The sequence below is a fragment of the Drosophila montana genome, unplaced genomic scaffold, assembly GCF_035044405.1.
Source record: "Drosophila montana isolate Dmon_TW-CO22-7 unplaced genomic scaffold, ASM3504440v1 contig_3240_1, whole genome shotgun sequence".
Taxonomy (NCBI): domain Eukaryota; kingdom Metazoa; phylum Arthropoda; class Insecta; order Diptera; family Drosophilidae; genus Drosophila; species Drosophila montana.
In genome coordinates this window covers 1,010,295-1,031,353 of record NW_026998122.1, presented here as the reverse complement: position 1 = coordinate 1,031,353, position 21,059 = coordinate 1,010,295, and the positions used below count along the sequence as shown (strand labels likewise).

Genomic DNA, 21,059 nt, shown 5'->3' with positions numbered 1-21,059 from the left:
CTCAAAACTCAAGTGCCTGCAAAACGTTTGCGAATGCGAAACACAAAGCAAAATGAAAAATGCAATTGATTTCAACGTACTTCACTGCAATAGATTTAAGAGTACAAGAAAAATGCTCATTTCTTACATGAATTTATTTAATTTTTATTTTGTTTTTGCTTTTAAATTTTTTTGTTTGTTTTTGTTTTTTTATTATTTTTTATAAACATAATACATTTATTATGGTTACACGTTGGATTCTCTTATGTGTGTGTGTGTGTATATGTTCTCTTTTGACTTTGATTTAAGGGCATATTGGTTACTTGTTACCTGTTACAGCTATTATAAATTGTATATTTAAATTTGTTATTGTTGTTGTTATATAAATTTACTTCGTTTTTGGATTGACACAGACGAATCTCATGTTTCATGCAATAATTTGTTGGGATTTGTTGTAATCGTTAAATATAACAGGATTTGAAATTGTTTTGCAAATCGAAAATTCAACTTTGCATTTAACACTACTGGATGATTTCTTTCTTTCTTTGTGTGTATTGTTTATTGTTTAATTTTAAATGTTGCATTCTCTCTGAGCATGCCGGAGTGTCATGTGTGTGTGTGTATGTGTGAATGGGTGTATGGGTGTGTGCGTGTATATATATGTATGTGTGCAATTGTTTGTTTTTTAATTATGTACTCGCATTTTGTTGTTGTTTGTTTGTTGTTACTTTAACTTACACAGAAATTGATCATTTTTAAACAATTATTTGTAAATTTGTTTTAAACTAATTACTAAAAATGGATTTTCTGTTTGTTTGCAACATTTTGACATCTCATCTTGCATACAATATTTTTATAAAATATGTGATTTTTTTTTTGTTTTGTTTTTGTTTTGTTTCTTGTTTTTCTTGGTTTCTATCAAGTGATTTTTTATAGGCATACAATTGAATTTAGATTTAGGTTTAGCTTAATTTGATTTTCTTTTAAACTTCTTATTGTGTTTGAAGAGCAACGACATTTGTTTATGTGTTTATTTATGGGCCTTCTATGTATATATGTATAGATAAATTTCTTGTATATATTTTTATTGTATGTATGTTATGTGTGTATAAATCGAAAGGGAATTTAATTATGAAATAAAAACAAAATAAATACGAATGTTTTAGTTACGAATGTTTGCTTTTCTTCTGCTTAGAATTTTTGTTGCATAATTTAAAAAAAAAAAACGAACGACAAATATAATTCTTGTTTATAATAATTAATTGTTAATCAGCAAAAATTGCATGGTAATAATAATAATAGTAGTAGTAGTAATAGTATGTAGTAATAATTACAAAGAACTTTGCACAGTTAAAAACATTGTCAGTTAAATGTGTTTTTTTTATTTTTTTTTAATTATTATTTTTTTTGTTTTTTGTATATATTGTATCTTGGTTATTGCAATTTTGACAATCTTAACTTTTCGGGGTTTTGTATGCTTGTTACTTTTAACTTGTTACTTTCCTTCGTTTTTTTTTTTTTTGTTTTTTAATTATTTTTGGAAGTCTTATAGCAGAACACATAGGGACTTTTTCGGTTTCTTTTGTTTCTTTTCGGGTGACTTCTTGTTGATCTGCCTGACCAAATCGTAGAAAATATCATTCACATTCACTTTGGCTTTGGCTGAGGTCTCCATGAACGCGCAATTGAATTGATTGGCCAAACTCTTGCCCAACTCCTTGCCAACGACGCGCTCCTCCTCCAGATCGCATTTATTGCCAACCAGCACCATGGGCACATCGTCCGTATCCTTGACGCGCAATATTTGCTCTCGCAGATCCTGCAGATCATTGAACGTGGATTGCGCCGTTATCGAATAGACGAGCACAAAGCCTTGTCCATTCTTCATATAGAGATCCCGCATTGCTGTAAACTGTTCCGTGCCGGCGGTATCCAATATTTCCAGCATACACTGCTGCCCGTCCACCTCCACCTGTTTGCGATAGCTATCCTCAATGGTGGGATCATATTTTTCCACAAAAATGCATTGCACAAATTGTACAGTTAGAGCGGATTTGCCGACGCCGCCGCTGCCCAAAACAACAATTTTGTATTCACGCATTTTTATATATGTGTGTGTATGGTATGTGCGTGTGTGTGTGTCGAACTATTTATATATGTGTATGCTGGTGTGCGGGTGTGGAGGGGGGGCTTATTTAAAACCAGGCGCTGTTCTTACTGGCGTAGGCGGGTGACGAGGTGGTTCAGTTGTTGCTGCTGCTCTTGTTATTGTTGTTGTTCTTGTTGCAAATGTTTATTTAAAACGCGAACGCGTTCTCTCTCTCTCTCCCTTCCTCTTGCGCTCTCACACTTGCGCTCTCTTTACAGCAGCAGAAAAAAAAAATCACTAGTTTTAGGCGTTGTTCGGCGATTGCTTTTGGGTTGCAGTTGCAGTTCTTGCAGAAAGCTTTTGTTGTTGCTGTTGTTGTTCTTTGTTATTGCTGATAACCTTTGTGCCAACAAACAACTCTATCTGCGTGTGTGTGTCTGTTTGTGGTCTTTCTCTCTCTCTCTCTCTCGCTCTCAGCCTGTGTCTTACTCCGCTCAGGTAGCAAAGGTGCGAGCGTGCGTTTCGTTTTTTGGATGTCGTCAAATTGTTGCTTTTGAGCGGTGCTGGGGGAACAGCGACAATATATATATATATAAAATTACTGAAGCACTAGCCTCTGCCGCCTCTGCCCGCGACGTTAACTACGACAACAACTTCCGTTTTACAGCACCAATTGCTATCTCTGCGGTTGCCGTTGCTGTTGCTGTGCAACAATGTTTGCTGAGTACTCAGTGTGCACTGTGGAATGTAAGAAAGCAATAGTTTGTATTTTAAATATAGGTTGCACTGTAAATTCGATTTTGGTTTTGTTTTTTTTTTTATATTTTTATTTTAGTTTTGGTATGCTGGTGCTTGTGCTGGCACTGCTTATAGGAATTTACTGCACTCTTTATTTCGTTTTTTTTATTTTATTTTTTTTCTTCATTTTTTTGTAATGAACTCGAAATGTTCTCCTCGCTCACTCAGCACAATTGCGCTCTACCCTCAACATTTTTATGATTCATTTTTAGAGTTGTCGAGTAGCGGCGAGATGGCACTGTTGAGCGCCCAACAAACAATGCGCACACTTGTAGCATGCAAATCAAATTTGTTCTTTGTTCAATGAAAAACACTTATAATTGCAGCAATGGATGACAAATGCGCACATAATGTGCTGAGTATACTTTTTCGTATTTGAACACACTAAAACTTTATTATGGGGCAGGGGGTTGGGGCCAGCAGCAGCACCCGCATGTCACGCACACGGCAACTCTATTCGGAGTTTTACCTTGTTTGCTGCGCACAAAAAACTGTTGTTGCTGTCTGTGCAAATTTCACACACGCTTTGCGATCTAGTTTCCGTGTGTATATATGCGTGTACAAGATAATGTGACACGGCTCGCGAAATGTGCAATTTTTTTTTTATTGATAACGAGATATTTAATTCTAAGGCAAACAGATAACTATTTTTCGGCTTAGGCGCTTGTGCTATCTAGCTCGCTCACACGCTGATTCATTTTCAGTGCTGCCACACCTAGCGCTGTATCATTCGTGGCGATAGCTCGATAGCACGGCACACTAGTGGCAATATCAATCGATAAATGTTCCCAAGACTGGCAACATTAACGAATTTTAATACCATTTAATGTTTATACGATTTTAAAAAACTTATATCGGACAGTATACATGGAAAACAATAAATACATTTGTTTAAATTTGTTGTAATAATAATACAGAGAATTTGGGCTTATCAGCCAGTGGCGCTTTATCAACCTAGCTTTTATTTACAACAAACAAAACTAAAACACTAACTAAAATTTCGTATAAAATAAAAAAATTATCGCGAACTCTTAGCGAATTTTAGTGACCATACCGGCGGCAATCGTAACGCCTGCCACACGCAGCATAATGCGTCCCAGCTCCTTGAAGTCCGAGTAGCGTTCAATGCAAATCGGGCGCGAGGTCTCCACTTCGACCAGTGCGCACGAATTTTGGCCCAGACAACGCGGCTTCTTCTTGACCACCTCGCCGGTGCTTTTGTGTATGGATGCGGTCAGCTTGCAGACGACGGCCGGCTCGATGAGCGACTGATGATGCAGCAGCACCGGATAGCCCATGGTAATGGGCACCTTCACATTGAAGACGATAATGCGGCACTGGAAGCGTGTCGTCACTGGGATTGGCATTTGTGGATCACATATGATGCAGCCCACCGTTATGTTGCTTATATCGATGCCGGCCAGTGTTACGGAGATCTGGTCGCCGGCAAAGACGGTCGTCTGCGTCAGTTCGTCCATGCTGAGCGACTTGACCTGCGCCTGTTCCCGGCTAGCGCCCACCAGCACCTTGTCGTTGACACAAAGGGCGCCCGTCTCGATGCGGCCCGAAATGCAAAAGCCGGAGCCGGTGCCCTTGTAAATGTCCGAGACGGACATGCGCAGCGGCCGATCAATGGCTCGTTCGGGCACCTTGAAATGTTCGATGACTTCTAGTAGATTTGGTCCCACATACCAGGCTTTCAGGGCGGGCTCCTGAGCAGCTTTCGTGAGATTCTCGCCCGTTAGGCCCGAGCAGGGAGTGAAACTGACATCCGATTCCTTGAAACCAGCCTGTTTCAGAAACGATTTCAGCTTGTGCACAATCTCCTGGAAACGCTCCTTGGACCAGCCCACCGTGTCCAGCTTGTTGATGACCACGCCCAGTTGATTGACGCCCAGCGAGCGCACCAGTATGGCATGCTCACGTGTTTGTCCGCCCAGCTCAAATCCGGACTCGAATTCGCCACGCGTCGCATCCACGACAAGCAGCGCCACGTCCGCTTGCGTGGCGCCCGAAATCATGTTGGGTATGAAGTCCTTGTGGCCGGGTGCATCCAGCAGCGTGACGATCTTGGTTTTGGTCTCGATGCGCGACTGGCCCACATCCATGGTGATGCCGCGGGCACGCTCCTCTCCGGTCTCGTCCAGCACCCAGGCGTACATGAAGCTCTGCTTGCCCAGCTTCTTAGACTCCTGCTCGTGCTTGTGCATCACCCGCTGCGAAACGTTGCCCGTATCGTAGAGCAGGTGACCCATTAGCGTGCTCTTGCCGGCATCCACGTGCCCAATGACAATCATGTGTATGTGGCTCTTTTGCGACGCCCGCTCCTGTTCGTACAGCTGCTGTGCGTTGCGTTGTGCCTGATCCTTGGATACTTTGAAAATGGTTGTAGAACCGCGTCCTGTCTCGTCGCCGCCGTCGACGGGCGTATTCCGGCCCGAGACATTTGGCGAGGAGGGCGCTTTGGGAGAGGCAATCTCGAAGCCACGTCGTGCATCCTTTACGGCGGACGTTATCTTTGTAGGCGTCGGCTTGGGCGTTGCGTTCGACTTTGTCGCTGGCGTTGTTGCGTTTATTTTCAGCTTCTGTGGACGCTTCTCTTTCTCCTTTTTGTTCGTTTCCTCGTTGAGTATATCGTCGAGAATCTTTTGTATGTCGTAGTCGAAACGCATGGATGTCTCCACGATGCGGCGCTCGGAGACTGCGTCGCCCACCACGCTGCGAACTTCATCCACGCAGGAGCTGAGCTTGGCCTGCGCCATATCGTCCAGTTCCGGCATTTGGAAACTCTCCGAATCTCTGCGAGCCTTTTGGTATGCCTCGTCGTCATCGTCCTCATCGTCATCCTCCGCTTCTTCCTCGATGTTCTTGTTCTTCTTTATAAACGCCGACATACTCTGTTGACCACGAGCCCGGTCGTATAGCCATTGCTGATCTGTAGGCGAGACGCAATCATCATCAACGGAATGGCCATAAACATCGTCGTAGCCATCGTATTCGTCGTTGTAGTCCATTCCGCGTACTATTCTGTGACGCGACATCTTGACGTTTTATTTAATCTCTCTGTATTTTTTCAGTTAAATTTCACAATCATTAACAATAAAAAGAAAAATAGAATTTCATCGAATTGCAGACAACTGAAAGCACTAGAATGTGTAGTTGCCAGATTATTGTGGCTGACTATCTGGCAGCACACTTAATGCTGATGTGCGTGACACACTCAATAGTTGCACAATTAGAGATGGGTGAAGCAATGTTAAATCAATTCAGTGTCCAATGACAAATTTAATATTAAAAACTAAGGTTTAGATTATAGCTACCAATATATTATATGAGAGCATTAATTATTTACGGCCAGCTTATTTGTTATTCAAAAGACAATCAATATTGAATTCATCGTAAGCCGTGCTGCGTGATGCGATAGTTTCTTTATGTGAGTTTTGCGCATCACTAGACTACCCACTCTTCTCCTCCCTGAACATTGTCTTTTGTGTCGCGTAAAATATTAAGAAAAACACTGTGAAAATCGTTACGAAGCAACCAAAAATAAAAACAGCTTAATAACATTCGTTTCAAGGTGGCGCAAAATGCAAGCGACGCAGCACTAAGCGCTCGCTTTTCGAGTCCTCAATTATTGTGAACTAAGCGTATGCAACCTACTTATATTTATTAACAACAACAACAACAGCAACAACAACAAACAGTATGTACAACAACGTCGCACGGGGCTTCTCCATACACGACGCATTCGAGGAGGAGGAAGAGGAGGCGATACGCGTCTATGGCTCCACAGTGATATCGACGCCAATGCGCGGTGGCGTAAGCGGCAGCGCCAAACAAGGTCGCTCCACCGAAGATGTATCCATACGCATACAGGATCCAAAGTAAGTGCCACAAACAAATTAAATAAACGAGTTACCCCGCGACGACAACTGACCGGCCATTTGCTACTCGTACTGGTACTGGTACTGGTTCTTGTGTCTGGGTCTGCGCGTGGGCAGCAGCTGTTTGACTGTTGTTGACACCATTTTGGAGCTGTGATTCAGAACAAGGAAGCGAGAGAGGTGCTTCGTTTGCAGCAGCCATAAACAACTGAATATGGCCTGTTATTATCAGTGTTGCCAAATGTCACATAAAAAACTAACTGTATTCAATGTTAAAAATAGCTATTAAAAAGATGAATAAGCTAAGCTGAGCACAGGTTGAGATGTCAAAAGAAAACTAAATGCATTTAAATTTTAAACTGTTTTTAAAAACAGCCGAATCTGGCCAGAAAAAAGCTGAACTGGCAGCACTGTTTATTATTGCTTTATTTTTTATGGTGCAAGCCAAAATTTTGAACCAGTTTTTTCGTCTTGAATAGGGCCTACAGCCCGTTTTGGAATACAGTGAAAGCTCCCTGGAACGAACCTCCTAGTTTTTTTTCTTACAATAAAACATGCCCTGTTCAAGAATGCTTTCGTGTAACTCAATTGTCAACCGGCTTCAACCAGCTGGTTAGTAAGCTACCCCGACCAAATTTCATCATATGCTGACTCAGAATCAGAAGAAAACCTTACTTTAACTAAAACCGGCTTAATATAAACATGCAATCATCATATAACAATTGCAAATGCAATGCGATGCGCCACTTGTGCCCGCAGCGAAGCATTCCAGCTGCTTGGCCAGGTCTATTAAGCTCTACCTTTACCTTTTGTGGATGCCGCATGTAACTTTCCGCTTCCTTGCCGGAAACGCTAGACGCAGATTTCCATAAATTTCATCGTGTGTGTGCGTGTGTATATAGTGTATATAGATGCCAAAAGCGCGTGCGTGCTTCATTCATTCATATAATATTTACAATTTGTTGGCGCTCTTCTCTATTTACCATTCCATTTGGATGCCATTATGCATGCATGTCGCGCCTCAAGGCACAACGGCAACAACTACGTAATTATGGCGATTTGAGCAGACGTCGTTCGACGTCGGAATCTGTCTGACCAGCGCCTCGCACATGCATCCAGCCCAATTTGGCATTCAATTGTATAAATCATTGCGCATAAATTTCGTCATTCCTTGAAGAATTTTTTCCATTTTTTTTTTTTGCACGACATCCAACACCGAGTTACATGTCTGGCCTTCGGTTGCGGCCGCAGCGGGCTGCACTTGTGCGGCTTCATTGTAATTGAGTAATAAGCACATAAACATTTACAGTGCATGCTCCATTAAATGAACCACCAATATTGCCGTTTCTCGTGTCCTTAAAAGATTGTCGAAGAAATAGCCAAAATAACACAAGAAAATGCTTATACTGGTAAAGAAACGACACGCCGAAGATTAAATACCCTTGTGGACATATTGCTTAGAAGTGCTTAAATACACAGTTTTTTTGATAAGAATTTATAGATATGTTTGGAGAACAGTAAAGATATATGATATAGTTATCCGATTAGTGAGGCTCGTAAATATTTGTATTGTTTATTCCCAATGGCAAAGAGCGTCTGCTTAACAAAGTACTCACTGTTCAAAGAAAAGAGCGTCCGTTTAATAAAGTACACACTGTTAAAAAAGCAAAGAGCGTCCTTTTTACAAGGTACACACGGTTAAAAGAGCAAAGAGCGTCCGCTTAACACGCTGTTAAAATAAATATACAAAATGATTGGAATGTAAAATCTCTGGCTTTCTAAAAGTACGTTGCAAGCAGTTTTCACTGTCTGCTTAGGTGATAGCAAGGAGCGTTCGTTTAACAAAGTACACGGTTGAAAAACAAAGAGCGTCCGCTTAACAAAGTATACGCTGTTAAAAGAACAAAGAGCGTCCGCTTAACAAAGTAAAAGTACTCGCTGTTAAAATAAATATAAAAAAAGATTGGAACGTAAAAATTCTGGCTTTCTAAACGAAACGTACGTTGCAGGCAGCTTTCACTGTATTCTTAGGTGCAAAGTCTCTCAATTTGATAGCAAAGAGCGTCCACTTAACAAAGTACACGCTGTTAAAATAAATATAAAAAATGCTTGGAATGTATAAACTCTGACGTACATTGCAGGCAGCTTTCACTGTATTCTAAGGTGCAATGTCTCCCACTTTGTTCGGCTCCCTGATAAGCAAATTCAATTAAATTCAATTCCGACTGATTTATTTTGCTTAATCTATTCAACAGGGGCTACAACAAGTACGCCGAAGACACAACGTCGCGGGACAGCGACTCGCTGATACAGGAATATGGCAATCTGCCCACGGAGGAGACAAACACATATTGCTGGCGGCATCCGAAGGTGCGCGAAAATTGGCGCACAGTCCTCGCCGCATTCACGCTCCTCGTGGTGGGCACCGGGCTATTTGTGATGGGCACCTTTGCCATTGCCGATCCACACAATACATCGCAGGGTGTTGTATTTTTTGTTGCTGGACTCATTTGCTTTATACCGGGCGCCTATCATGTCGTCTATATATGGCTGGCGGCCAAGGGCTATCGAGGGTTTGACTTTTACCACTTACCTTTGTTTACATAAGCACACACACATATATATATATTTATATTTATACATATATATAATGTAAATGTATGTCGCATTGGTTGATCCAATTTGTATCAGCAAAACGCCCCTAGGCCCCCATGCCCTCCCCTCTGTCTATATACATATTTATATATACAATTATTTTCTATGTATGGTAATTAACTCAGACGTCTTGTGTTTTATGTGTGTCTTGAACGAATTTCAATGAACAAAACCCAAAAAGCAAAAATGATAAACACAAACTAGACAAAAACTCCAATTCGAATCCTAGCCTTAATGTATGTATTTTTTTAAATTAATATTATAATATACTCAAAAACGTTTGGTATACCCTCGAAAGCAGTGTTGCCAATTTAGCTGTTTTCCAGCTGAATTAGCTTATTTTCGCAAGTCAGCAGCCGTTAACGGCTTGAAGCTTCAAACTGATTTAGCTATTTTTCGGCCTCTCAAGGACAAGAACAAGCCAATATTTACTCGAAAAGCTTATTCGGCTATTTTTGAGCTATTTCAACACTGGTTTCAGCTACTTTATTCAATAGACAGCTGGCAACACTGCTCAAAAGTGCAAAGGATACGTATGATAACACTCTCACACACACACACACATTCGAAATTTATTTAAAATACCAACAACAACAAAAAAACGAAAGACTTTGTATATGATGCTAAATGTTGAGCGCGCGTTAGTGTTAAAAACATAACAAAAATTTAAACTGTAATTTATTGAAATTTAATTGCACCAAAAAAACAAAAAGCAAAAATGCTAACGAAATGTTTTACGATTTTCGAACACGAATCTATATATAAATAAATTTATATGTATATGATTAGTAAGCGTCTGTCCGGGACGCAACTTACCTAGTTTATATATATATATATATAGTACAGTAAATATTATTATTTAACAAACTGTCATGAGAAATCTTAAAAAAATAAAACCAAAAGAAATCGATTAGTGATATAAGTAAAAAAAAAACAAGCGCTGATATTGCAATATGTACGTTTTATATAGCTATAAAATTAATGCCCTAATATTTTCTGACCCTAACCAATTCTAACCGTCCTCTAATAAAATTATACACACACACACACACACACGGTCATTAACACACACACACACACACACACATCCAACAGACAACTCATCGAACATCTCACATAAATAGCAAAAGAAATTTATAAAAATCTTTTTTTGATTCCGCATTTTAGTTTTTAATGCTCTATTTTTTTTAAGAATGCTGAATAAGGTTGTAAAGTTCTTTTAAAAAACAAAAAACAAACTAAATAAACGAATTCGATGTGGTTAAATTGAGTACTTAGGCACATTTGTAATGCAACAATTTTTGCATTATACTCAAAATTTTGTACACTAAATTTTAAGCGAGCTTTTGCTTTCGACTTTTGTATTTACTTTCATTTATTGTTGGTTTATTTTTTTAATGCAAATTATATCATTTTTTGAGATTTTATAAATTGTGAATTTGTTTTATTTTTAGCTAACAAAGCGATTTATTTATATTTTTATTTGTGCGTAGACCTCAACTGCGAACCGCAACGTTTTTTTTTTGTTATTTGCAAACAAAACGACGCGGAGAATATGAAAGTAAACCTAATTGGATTACTCTACATTATATATCGCTCATATGTGTATGCCAAATAATGGATTAGAAGTAAAACTAATTGGATTACCAAAGATAATGCTCAGCTATTTGCTAGATGACTTAAGGGACTTAGCATGGTTGGCTAGGAACTCTACGGATCGGATCCCCGTGAAGACAAACTTAAGAGGACTCTGACCCAAGTTAAATATATATCATTTTATGATTTTGATAATAATTAACTAGTAATATGGCCTAAGAGTCATCACACTGAGCACGAAGATCGAACCCCTTAAAGACAAATTTAAAAGACCCCTAAATTTCGTTAAATATATCATTTTGATTCTAACTATTTACCAGGCTTAAAGTCGTCACACAGAACATCAAGTTTAGGGATCGTGTAAAAATTAAATTTACCGAAGTTTAATATATCTTTTTATGATTTTGATTATAATTAACTACCATGGTGGGCTAAGATTCGTCCCACAGAGCAGGAAGTTTAGAGATGGAACCCTTTAAAGACAAACTTAAGAGTTCTCCAACCCGAGCTTATGATTCCGATTATAGTTTAGCTACAATATAATAGCTGTTATATTTTATATAGATACCTTTTGATTTAAATTAACCTTTTAGCTTGCATAATTTTTGCTATCAGTGTCCAAACAAGTTATTTAACTACATGTGATAATACGTAAGCTTTTTATGTCCGTATTTTTTTGCGCACGCCGAAGATTAGTTAACTAAATGAAATGAAATATTTTATCTAACTATTTGCGTTTTTATCATTTGCTGTACATATCTGTTCAGTTATTTAAAGAAAGTTGATAAAAATAAGAAAAAAGAAACGATAAGTATTTTTTCAGAAATTCCCGAAATGCCCCATTAATCAGAGCGCTATCGCATGGATCATACACCTAGGCACCGTGTTGGTTAGGTTGTTTATAGATTTAGTTACTTATATTAAATATGATTGGCAAGGATAATGACAAATCAAATGCATTGACTCGTACGTTGCTCAATACACTGAAAGAATTCAAGGAAAGGCTCTATATATATATAGATATGTATATGGTACATATATGATGTGTACTTATTATATTGGTCTATTGTATTTTTGTAGTTTATGTTTTTTATTAAACGTAGCTCGACTTTGACTTTGACTTCGATGATTAACGATTAAGCTTTAAATGTGGTTAGCCAAGTAAGCCCAATGAAATAAAGTGCATAAAACTACCAGACAAAACCATCTATTATTATAATACCCTGTCATTGAGTGTGAATAGCAAAGGGGTATATTGCAATGATGGGGATGTATGTAAAAGGGAAAAGAAGACAGCGTAAGTATATAAACTCTTGATCAGAATCGACAGCCGAATAGATCTGGGAATTTTGGTCTCTACGAAAGTGCGGATCCCAGGGTATTTGAGAGGTTGATCTACCTTATAAGTTCTCCTACATCACATGCAAATGAAGCTTATTTGAATTGATCGATAACTTCAACTTTGGCCTCGAAATCGATAAATATCACTTGGGAGAATATCTCGGAGATTAAAAGCGCTTCAATCTTAAAATTTGGTATAAAAAAGAAAACTAGAAATCGTTAATTATCAATTGGGAGAATATTTCGGTTATTATAACAGCTACAATCCTACAATCCTGGAATCTCGATTTGGGTACTAGAAATCGATAAACATCAATTGGAAGAATATTTCGGTTATTAAAACAGCTAAAATCCTAAAATTTGGTACATAAAAACTGCTGGAAGCTCGATTTTCGAACTAGAAATCGATTAATATCAATTGGAAGAATATTTCGGATATTATAACAGCTAAAATCCTAAAATTTCGTATATAAAAGAAAACTAGAAATCGATAAATCTCAATTGGTAAAATATCTCGAAGATTATAAGAGCTACTATCCTAAAATTTGGTAGATAATAACTGCTGGAAGCTCAATTTGAGATCTAGAAATCGATAAATATCATTTGCAAGAATATCTCGGAAATTATAACAGCTACAATCCTAAAATGTGGTATATAATAACTGCTGGAAGCTCGATTAGAGAGCTATAAATCAACTAATATCAATCGTGAGAATATCTCGCAGATTATACTACAATTATAAAATTTTGCATATGAAAACTTCTGGAAGCCAGATTTGATAGCTGAAAATGTCATCATAATCTAAATCTAAACATAAAAGAGATTTGAAACTGAAGATCGCGTGTCTGAGTTATGTTACCCTCGGTACAGGGTATCTACCCGTCGAACCATAGAGCACTCTTGTTGTTGTCGACGGCAAAGCAAATTGTCACCAGGCATCGACCAAACAGCGCCAAGCGCCGGCACACAAAGCTGGCCTGGTCGGGGCCTGGCAACGGCGCCAACGAAATAGAGACAGGATATGCATAAAACCATAACCGCAACAGGAGGTGGCTGGGCATATTCCCCAAGTTCATTAGACCCATCGATGGGCCCCGCGCCACAGTTCTTGCTGCTGCTGCTGCTGCTGTCAATGGGTTCCTGTCTGTTGGTGGCGAGTCCCAAGCGTTCAATGGCACGAAATGGAAAGTTTTGCCGCCAAACGCACATAAATCCAGTCTAAAAATAATCAACGCAATCGAAACGCAAATTTCGCAGCAGAGATGTACGAGCCGGAGGCGGAGTCGGACGAGGATTGCGAAGTTTACTGTAAGTAGTTGCCCGTTGTCGTGATTAAATGTCATTCACATGCCGCTTATGCTGGATTACGATGCAGTCCTGAAGCCCGTCAACGAGTACAACATCGTGGACAAGATCAAGGAGGCCAACAAGCAGCTATTTGCGCTGTACGATGACGAAGAGGCGGGCGCTGGCCAAGATCTCAATCCCAATAGCAGCAGCCGCAAGGTGACTTTTGCGCTCAATCTGGAGGATTACGAGCCGACGCCAATGCAGCAGCAGCAGCAGCAGGAGGAGGTAACCAGTCCGCCGGCCGAGCTGCTGCAGCAGTTGGCGCAGCTGAAGCTGAAAACGGAGCGTGGCGAACGCTTTGCGCCCATCGCCGAGGAGGAGCCGGTCCAGGAGCTGGCGAGAGCAGAAGTCGAGCTGCAGCAGGCGGAGCCAGAAGTGGAGGAGGATATATGCGAGGAAATCCTGGAGCTCAGCGAAATGGAAAACAGCAAGAAGCAGCCAGAAACCAGCCAAATCCCGGCCAGTATGGAGTACGAGGAGGATGACTTTTCGGGCGTGGACGAAAACGATCTCCAGGCTGCCAGCGAAACGCTAACCGCAGACATCCAGAAGCATCGCATTGCTCGCCAGAACACATTTGACCTGAACGCTGAAGAAATGCCTGACGATGAGTCGGATCAGAGGAGTCTGACCAATCTGCTCACCGAGTCCGACTGCGAGGAGGATGAGCGCGTCGTGAACGAGGCGCGCATTAAATTGCGCCAGGCCTACAAGAGTCTGTACAAAACGCTGGATGCCAAGGAGCAGGCGCAAATAAATAGATTAACTGGCCAGGACAGCGGGAATGTGGAAGAGGATGACTTGTCCATCATTGTGGCCAGCTATATACCCGACGATTTCGAGCTGGACGAGCGCAGCATTTACTATAAAAAGGATGACGAGACGGCGCAAACGACCAACAACAACAACAACGCGAGCAGGAGCACCAGCACGAAGACCTTCTTTAATGCCCGCCGTTTTAGCTTTAGGCGGCGCGCCAGAGCCACGCCCAGTGCGCCAGTTGCTCCCACGCCCGACATCAAAATGAATTATAAAATCTGCTGCGAGCAGCGGCATGCGCTGCAGGAGAAGCTGCCCCGCTACACCGGCTACATGTCCGAGTATGGGCTGAGCGCGAAGCAGCTGCAGCAACGGGAGCAGCAGCTGCGGCGCAAACAGCGCTTTTCCATGGAGCAGACGCTGAATCGGAACGAGCACGAGCTAAAGAAGTTGCAGGATAATGAGCGTGCCTTTACCACCTGGCTGAAGAACAAGATGCGTTATCCCATCAACAAGACGCGCAACATGTTCGATGCGACGCGAAGGCGCGCCACCGTAGCAGCTGCCGCAATCAGTCCCAATCCTCAGCAGCAACAGCGCCGGGAGCAGCAGCACGAGCAGCTGAGGTCGGGTCGTCGGCGCGACAGCAACGAGGTGCACGCCTATCGCTATCTGCTGGGCAGCTGGAACAAGTAGACGGTATAAACAATAATAAATATACTAGATTTTAAGCTGGCAGGCTTTTCAATGTTCAGTACACTTCAGACTATCTTTAACTAGTTGAGAATTATAAGGAACAAAAATATAACAAAGCGAGCAAAACTAATAACTACTTTTTGTACGTTTATACTGATAGTATGTATACAAAAAAGGAATATTTGATAGTTGATACAGAGAGGAGGGTTTTGAGCTATACAGAAAACCTGCTCACATTTTGGAACTTATATCTCTTTTCCTCCTGGTTATTTTAACCATTATTGACCTCTAGACTGCCAGCTTAAAATTTAGTTTACACTAAAACAGTTCACTAACAACATTTGTCAATAATATATACATTTACGTATTTTAAATTATTTAATTTGTAATACAACATTCATAAATGATGTAAAGGGAAAAAAGATTGGAGAGGTTTTGGGTGACATAGGTTCAACAGTGAAATACAATATGGTTTATATACGGGGACACGGTTTTTATATTGTAAGAGTGTGTCTGTGTGTGTGTGTGTGTGTATGCGTGTCGAGCAATACAATGCCAAAATGTACAGATGTGTGACAGACAAATATTAACCTAAGGTTAAGGTATATTTTGTGTGTTGTGTTTGTGTTTGTGTTCCTGTGCTATTGTAACTACTGTTAGTTGTGTTTTATCCTTAACGCTTCGACTTCTTCGATTTGTGGCCATTGTCTCGACTGTCTTCTCGTGAGCGCTTGCGATCCTTATCCTTGCTGCTGTTTTTGTGTCCCGACGATGAGGAGGAATGATGCTTATCGCGATTATGATACTTATCCTTAGACGATTTCGTTGGGCTTTAAAAAAGACAACAAGTTGATAATCAATTAATTCAAGCATTTCCAAATAAATTGAAGAATTACAATTAAGGGAAATGTGTGTCAAATTTTGAGCAGAATTTCGCATAATTTATGAAGTATTTTTTTTTGTTTTACTAGATATAGAGAATTTCATTGTTAGAAATATATTAAAATAGCGTTCAGTCAGTAAAAAGAAAATAACATTTAAAATACAGTCCAGAATTGCTTTTTTATAGGCTAAACTAATCGGAGAAGTTTAATCTTTTTTCTGGAGACATATTCAGTCAAATTTCAATGAAATCTAATTTTAAATTTATTTTAACAAATGTCGTGCTGCAATGCTTTGACTGATCTATGATCCTATACATATGTGTTCCATTGCCAAGTTCAAGGTCCAACTATTACTCTATAGTTTAATCTGATCTAATCCTTACTGCTTTTCTCTCCCAATCCCAAGTCTATGAAGTATATATATTTTTGATCAGCTTCAACAGTCAAGTCGGTCTTTCGTTTTCATTATAAATGTATCTCTCAATAGAAAAAGCTTTCAGGCAAATTTATAGGTAGTTCTTTCCGTTTCCATCCCAAAATCAAGTCTTTATACATTGTTTAAGAAGATGCCAAGGAACGTCATTATATGCCGACAAAGTCTCTGTTCTAGTAAATATTAATAATAAATTAGATTACTTCATAAATAAATTCCAAAAATTAAATTTTAAACCAATTTTTGATAGTTTTTGGTTGATTGAATTGTTAAATATGAGAGTATTTGTTGTGGATGTGTGTGTGTGTGTGTGTGTATTTGGGTGGGTGTGTGTGTGTGTTTGTGTTGTGAATACGGTAACAAACCTAGATGAGCTGCCATGTTTGGAGCTGGAGGATTTTAAATGTGAAGAAGAGGAGGAATTCGACTTATGCTTTTTACTGTGCGACGATCGCTGCTCCTCACGCTCGCGACGACTGTTTTGTGTGCGTGATGCGGAATAAGTATTAATTAAATAAATAGAGAAGAGAGAGGATACGCTCAGTAGGATTAAGAACTACAAAAATCGTGATCTATATATTACGGGTGCACTCTCTGCACTCGGCATACCTGTGCTTGGAGCTCTTGCTATGCTTCTTCGACTCGAATTTGCCATTGCGCTTATCATCGGTAGCGTAGTCATTGTTGCGATCCTCTTCGGCGGCCTCGCGCTCCAGATCCGACCAGTCCTTGCCAGATTCCTCATCGGAGCCCAACTCTGCAAAGCACAAAAGTTTGAGTTAATAAAATTTTTAAAGTACTTTGTCTGGCATTACCATCGCTGTCGTCGCTTTCATCCTCGGAGGCCTCCGAGTACTCGGAATCATCTTCATCGGTTTCATCATCGGACTCGGCATCTGTTGGATTATAGGCCTCATCCTCCTCCGACTCGGCCGATTCGTTTTCATCCTCGCTGCCCGATTCGGGATCCAAAAATGTCCAGCCGCCCTGTTCGAAGAAGCCTTCGGGGTCATCGGTAATTGTCTTCATAATTTTCTGCCAGTTGAGCGATTGCACGCCCTCCGAATATCGTATGTCGCAGGAGCTGCAAAAATTAAGTAAAGGGTTTGGGTTAAAGACATGAGAGCAATAGCTATGCGGGCTACTCACTTTAACCACTCCTTGACGTGATCCAGCATGTTCATGGGTATGGCATTGACCATGGCCACCTTTTTGTTGTACTCCTTAAACACAAAGATCATGTCAAAGTTGCGCAAATGAAACTGCACGCGCTCAAAGTGCACCAGCTCCACATCGTCCAGCGTGATGACAAATGGCGGCCACTCGGTTAGATTGACCAACGAGCCGGATGTCGGCTGCAGTGTAACCGTGCTGCGGAAGGGCGCTCCGGGGAAACCCAGCTCACGGAAGGGCGTATCGAACTCGACCTGCGCCTTGGTCATGGCCTCAACCTTTTCGCAGAAACTCTTAAACGCGGTCTTCAGTTTGTGGCGCAGCTCGCGTTCCGCCTGCTCGGCAGCCAAATCGTCGCGATCGTGCATATGCTGATGCTTGCCCAGATCTGTGGTTATTTCACCGACCTCCGTGTAGAACTGAACATCCACATGCTTCTTTTTGCCAAACATAATCGCGTATTTGAGATGAAAGTGCAGCAGAATAATCATTTCACCATCGCACGGCTGAAAGAATGCGCTCTTGATGTTGTTGTAGAGGATATCAACCTTGTCGCCGCGCACAGAGATATAGCGGAAGCCATTGGTGTGCGCCTCCAGGCTGCCAGTCATGCGCTTTGTCACAATGTTGGGTCGAATGTACAGATCCTTCAGCTTGGGATTACCCTTGTTTTGGGACAATATGAGCGTATCCTGTTTAACCAAATCCTCCTTTTCACGCTCCTCAGCTTCGCGGGTTTTGAAACGTTTCTGCACCTCTTTAATTAGCCGGAACGCATTGTTCAAATTGGCAGATGGAGCCGCTACCTCGCCGTGCTCCTTGACGTTCGAGCTACGATAGGTGCTGCAAATAACAAATAAAATATTAATATATGAGTTATATAAATCAAGAAGTTGTCTACTTACACCTCCTTGACAAAGGTCGCCTCCGGCTGTGGATAGAGTCCGCCCTCGTTGCGTCCCATGGTGGCGCCCGGATGAAAGAAATTGATGCGCAGATACGTGTACTCGCCCTCCACGGACTGAGATATATTCTTGATGGTGGAAATGTGGAAGGGCACCTGTATGCCAAACACTGGCATTATGACCGTCTCATATTTCTTGTCCACATAGAGTTTTAGCTCCTTGACCTCCGGCTCGCGAGGTATTTGGCTCATGGACTTGTAGGAGACGGTGTTCTTGCGCACTTTCTCCACCTCCTTGGAGTTGCCCTGCTTGGCCAGACGTTCGCGTGCCCGTTCGTTTAGCTGCTGGGCCAGTTCACGTTGATGCTCCTTGCGCTTCTCCTCCGTGTTGATCTCATTGCGCAGCTTGGAATCGAGCACAGCGTTGCGTTTGCTGCGACCCAATATCTCAGTGCTCTGATCCGCTTTGGTGGGCTTCTTGTCATCCGCATCCTCCTCCTCATCGTCATCTTTAATGAATATGCCGACGTTTTTGATTTTCTTCTTGGATGGCGTCATCACACTGGCCGGACCCTGATCACCCACCAGCACCGTGTCGCCTATGAAGAGTGCATAGGTTTTGCCCTCTTTGTCGGCGGCATCGGGATTTGTTAAATTCGAGATGCCCACGTGCAGGTTGAAGACCATATTCTTCTTGATAAGCGCCTGGCATTTGGCACCAATGACAATGGAATTCTCTCGAAATTCCAAGCCCATGGCAAAGCCAAAGCTTTTGGTTAGATTCTCCACCATGCTGGGCTTCTCCTTTTTTACATAGGCCAACGTTTTATCATACACTTCGCAGAGCTTGGCGTTCGGCACCAGCAGCTTGAGTATTTCCTCCTGCACATTTACCAGAAACGTGTAATTCTCCTGCATGGCCTCTGTGGGATTAACCAGAAATGTGCGCGAAATGTTGGAGCAGTAGGATTTGTAGCGCGCGCCCAGCGAGCACACAATCACCCCAAAATGCAAATGATTCTTATCAGCAGCTGCTGAGAATTTCAAACTGTATGCGCCGCCGGACTGAATGATGGGCGGATAGGCCATATCAAGTAATCGTGGATCCAGGCCGCTGGTGTACTTCTTCTCCCCAATAGCTGCCTCGCAGCCGTCCGCGAGCTTCGTGTGCTTTACTTTCTGCAAACAGAATAAACATATTTAAATTATGATGTACAATTTTCTATAACCACGGGCTTACCCTATCCGAATCGATGATGTCCATGATTTCATCCTTCAGATATTTGTTGAATATGTCCATGGAAACCAATGAGGCCTTACGTATATTGTTAATCTCTGCCTCATCCTTAGGGCACATCAGATACGCTATTATGGTGCTAATGTCCACATGCTCAAATTTGGCTGCCGTGAGCATCTTTTTCCACGCTTCGCTAAACTCGCCCGGAAACGCATCCTTGGTGAAAACGCCCAGGCGTTTGCCCTTCTTCGAGTTCTTTATGGTCGTAATGAGTTTATCAAAGTTGGCCTGATCCTTATCATTCTGTGGAGAGAACACGTTTTATTAAGACTGTCAACTGTAAGGGTAGTATTTATGGCAATACTTACACGATCCCGCACGAGTAGCTTTATTTCTGGTACACCCTCCTCTGTGATGTTCTGCGCCTGCTTGAGGAACTCAATTTTCTTTTTGCTGGTCAGAAAGTAGATGGCATCCGAGGCAAAAACCGAAATTGTGTCGGTCAGCTCGTAGCCGAGCAGCCAGAGCTGCAATGCCATGGACTTTGAGTAAATCACATCCTCGTCTACGCCCACCACGCTCATGATGCAGTCCAGATTGCTGAGCGCATCGTCGTGCCCAGTGCTTGGCGCCTGTTGACAGGATCAAAATAATAAATTATAAAGCCGCAACTCGTGCATTCTAACCTAACTTGCGGCTGGAATTGTTTTTGTTTGCTGATCTAGATATGGGCGGCAATTTCACAATAATTGCAAATTGCAGTTAACCGTCGCGTCACACCATGATAGATGCTAGGCCCGAAAACAACGTGGAACCGGAAACCCTAATAAACACTTTTGAGATTCGTGTGCGCCCGGCAGCCACAGAGAAACAGAGAGAGAAACCGAGACTCGGACTTACCTTCCATTCTGTATAGAGGCGTTTTATTCGACGCACAAATGATTCTTTATCTAGGACAAAGCTCGACATGATGTCAGCTATAACTTAATGCTTTGCAGTAATATTGTCCGCCTTACTTAATAATTTAACACATTTATAGCGCAAATTCCGCCAGACGGACGTTTTGCAAAAAAAATGCGCGGCGGCTGAAGCGTGTACATTCACATGTTAACGCAATATTATCGATACAATAATATTGTCGATTTCTATCGACATAAGCAGTGTTGAATAATGTTTCACAGGTTAAAGCAATACTGGTTACAGATGCATTTAAACATATACAGATAGAAATAACGGACTAGTTTATAAATTATTTATATTAGCTATTCAATCAAATACTTA

The 21,059-nt window shown here is 41.3% G+C and overlaps 5 protein-coding genes across 6 annotated transcripts; 2 read left to right on the top strand and 3 right to left on the bottom strand.

Moving 5' to 3' along the window:
- Positions 1-1,487: 1,487 nt before the first annotated feature.
- Positions 1,488-3,569, bottom strand: Rap1 (RAS oncogene family member Rap1). The gene is made up of 2 exons (XM_064690269.1): positions 3,336-3,569; positions 1,488-2,806 (listed from the first exon to the last, which is right to left on the bottom strand). The coding sequence occupies exon 2, from the start codon at positions 2,078-2,080 to the stop codon at positions 1,526-1,528; it is 555 nt and encodes a 184-aa protein (XP_064546339.1). The 5' UTR covers positions 2,081-2,806; positions 3,336-3,569; the 3' UTR covers positions 1,488-1,525.
- A 218-nt stretch (positions 3,570-3,787) lies between these two features.
- HBS1 (translation elongation factor EF-1alpha (GTPase) HBS1) lies at positions 3,788-6,036 on the bottom strand. Its single transcript, XM_064690262.1, has one exon. The coding sequence runs from the start codon at positions 5,905-5,907 to the stop codon at positions 3,898-3,900; it is 2,010 nt and encodes a 669-aa protein (XP_064546332.1). The 5' UTR covers positions 5,908-6,036; the 3' UTR covers positions 3,788-3,897.
- Positions 6,037-6,309: 273 nt separating this feature from the next.
- Positions 6,310-10,342, top strand: LOC135433957 (transmembrane protein 134). The gene is made up of 2 exons (XM_064690270.1): positions 6,310-6,750; positions 9,006-10,342. Exons 1-2 carry the CDS (start codon positions 6,572-6,574, stop codon positions 9,355-9,357), a joined length of 531 nt encoding a protein of 176 aa, XP_064546340.1. The 5' UTR covers positions 6,310-6,571; the 3' UTR covers positions 9,358-10,342.
- A 2,393-nt stretch (positions 10,343-12,735) lies between these two features.
- Positions 12,736-15,175, top strand: LOC135433865 (uncharacterized). Its single transcript, XM_064690149.1, has 2 exons — positions 12,736-13,650; positions 13,718-15,175. The coding sequence occupies exons 1-2, from the start codon at positions 13,605-13,607 to the stop codon at positions 15,145-15,147; spliced, it is 1,476 nt and encodes a 491-aa protein (XP_064546219.1). The 5' UTR covers positions 12,736-13,604; the 3' UTR covers positions 15,148-15,175.
- Positions 15,176-15,506: 331 nt separating this feature from the next.
- On the bottom strand, positions 15,507-20,859 carry dre4 (SPT16 homolog, facilitates chromatin remodeling subunit dre4). 2 transcript variants are annotated; one of them, XM_064690147.1, is made up of 9 exons: positions 20,679-20,859; positions 20,147-20,410; positions 19,782-20,081; positions 18,543-19,720; positions 17,614-18,480; positions 17,280-17,548; positions 17,074-17,221; positions 16,830-16,940; positions 15,507-15,977 (listed from the first exon to the last, which is right to left on the bottom strand). In XM_064690147.1, exons 1-9 carry the CDS (start codon positions 20,745-20,747, stop codon positions 15,821-15,823), a joined length of 3,363 nt encoding a protein of 1,120 aa, XP_064546217.1. In that variant the 5' UTR covers positions 20,748-20,859; the 3' UTR covers positions 15,507-15,820. The 2 variants fall into 2 exon arrangements, with proteins under 2 accessions (XP_064546217.1, XP_064546218.1); XM_064690148.1 differs by lacking the exon at positions 16,830-16,940 and having other exon boundaries at positions 20,679-20,857.
- Between the last annotated feature and the right edge of the window lie 200 nt (positions 20,860-21,059).

Excerpts from the sequence above, each read along its gene's own strand:
- HBS1 (XM_064690262.1), bottom strand. The coding sequence starts at position 5,907 with ATGTCGCGTCACAGAATAGTACGCGGAATGGACTACAACGACGAATAC.
- LOC135433865 (XM_064690149.1), top strand. The coding sequence starts at position 13,605 with ATGTACGAGCCGGAGGCGGAGTCGGACGAGGATTGCGAAGTTTACT. Across the intron at positions 13,651-13,717 it reads CGAGGATTGCGAAGTTTACT|TCCTGAAGCCCGTCAACGAG; the intron begins GTAAGTAGTTGC and ends ATTACGATGCAG.
- dre4 (XM_064690147.1), bottom strand. The coding sequence starts at position 20,747 with ATGTCGAGCTTTGTCCTAGATAAAGAATCATTTGTGCGTCGAATAAAA. Across the intron at positions 19,721-19,781 it reads ACATCATCGATTCGGATAGG|AAAGTAAAGCACACGAAGCT; the intron begins GTAAGCCCGTGG and ends TTCTGTTTGCAG. Across the intron at positions 15,978-16,829 it reads AAACATGGCAGCTCATCTAG|CCCAACGAAATCGTCTAAGG; the intron begins GTTTGTTACCGT and ends TCTTTTTTAAAG.
- LOC135433957 (XM_064690270.1), top strand. The coding sequence starts at position 6,572 with ATGTACAACAACGTCGCACGGGGCTTCTCCATACACGACGCATTCGAG. Across the intron at positions 6,751-9,005 it reads ATACGCATACAGGATCCAAA|GGGCTACAACAAGTACGCCG; the intron begins GTAAGTGCCACA and ends TCTATTCAACAG.
- Rap1 (XM_064690269.1), bottom strand. The coding sequence starts at position 2,080 with ATGCGTGAATACAAAATTGTTGTTTTGGGCAGCGGCGGCGTCGGCAAA.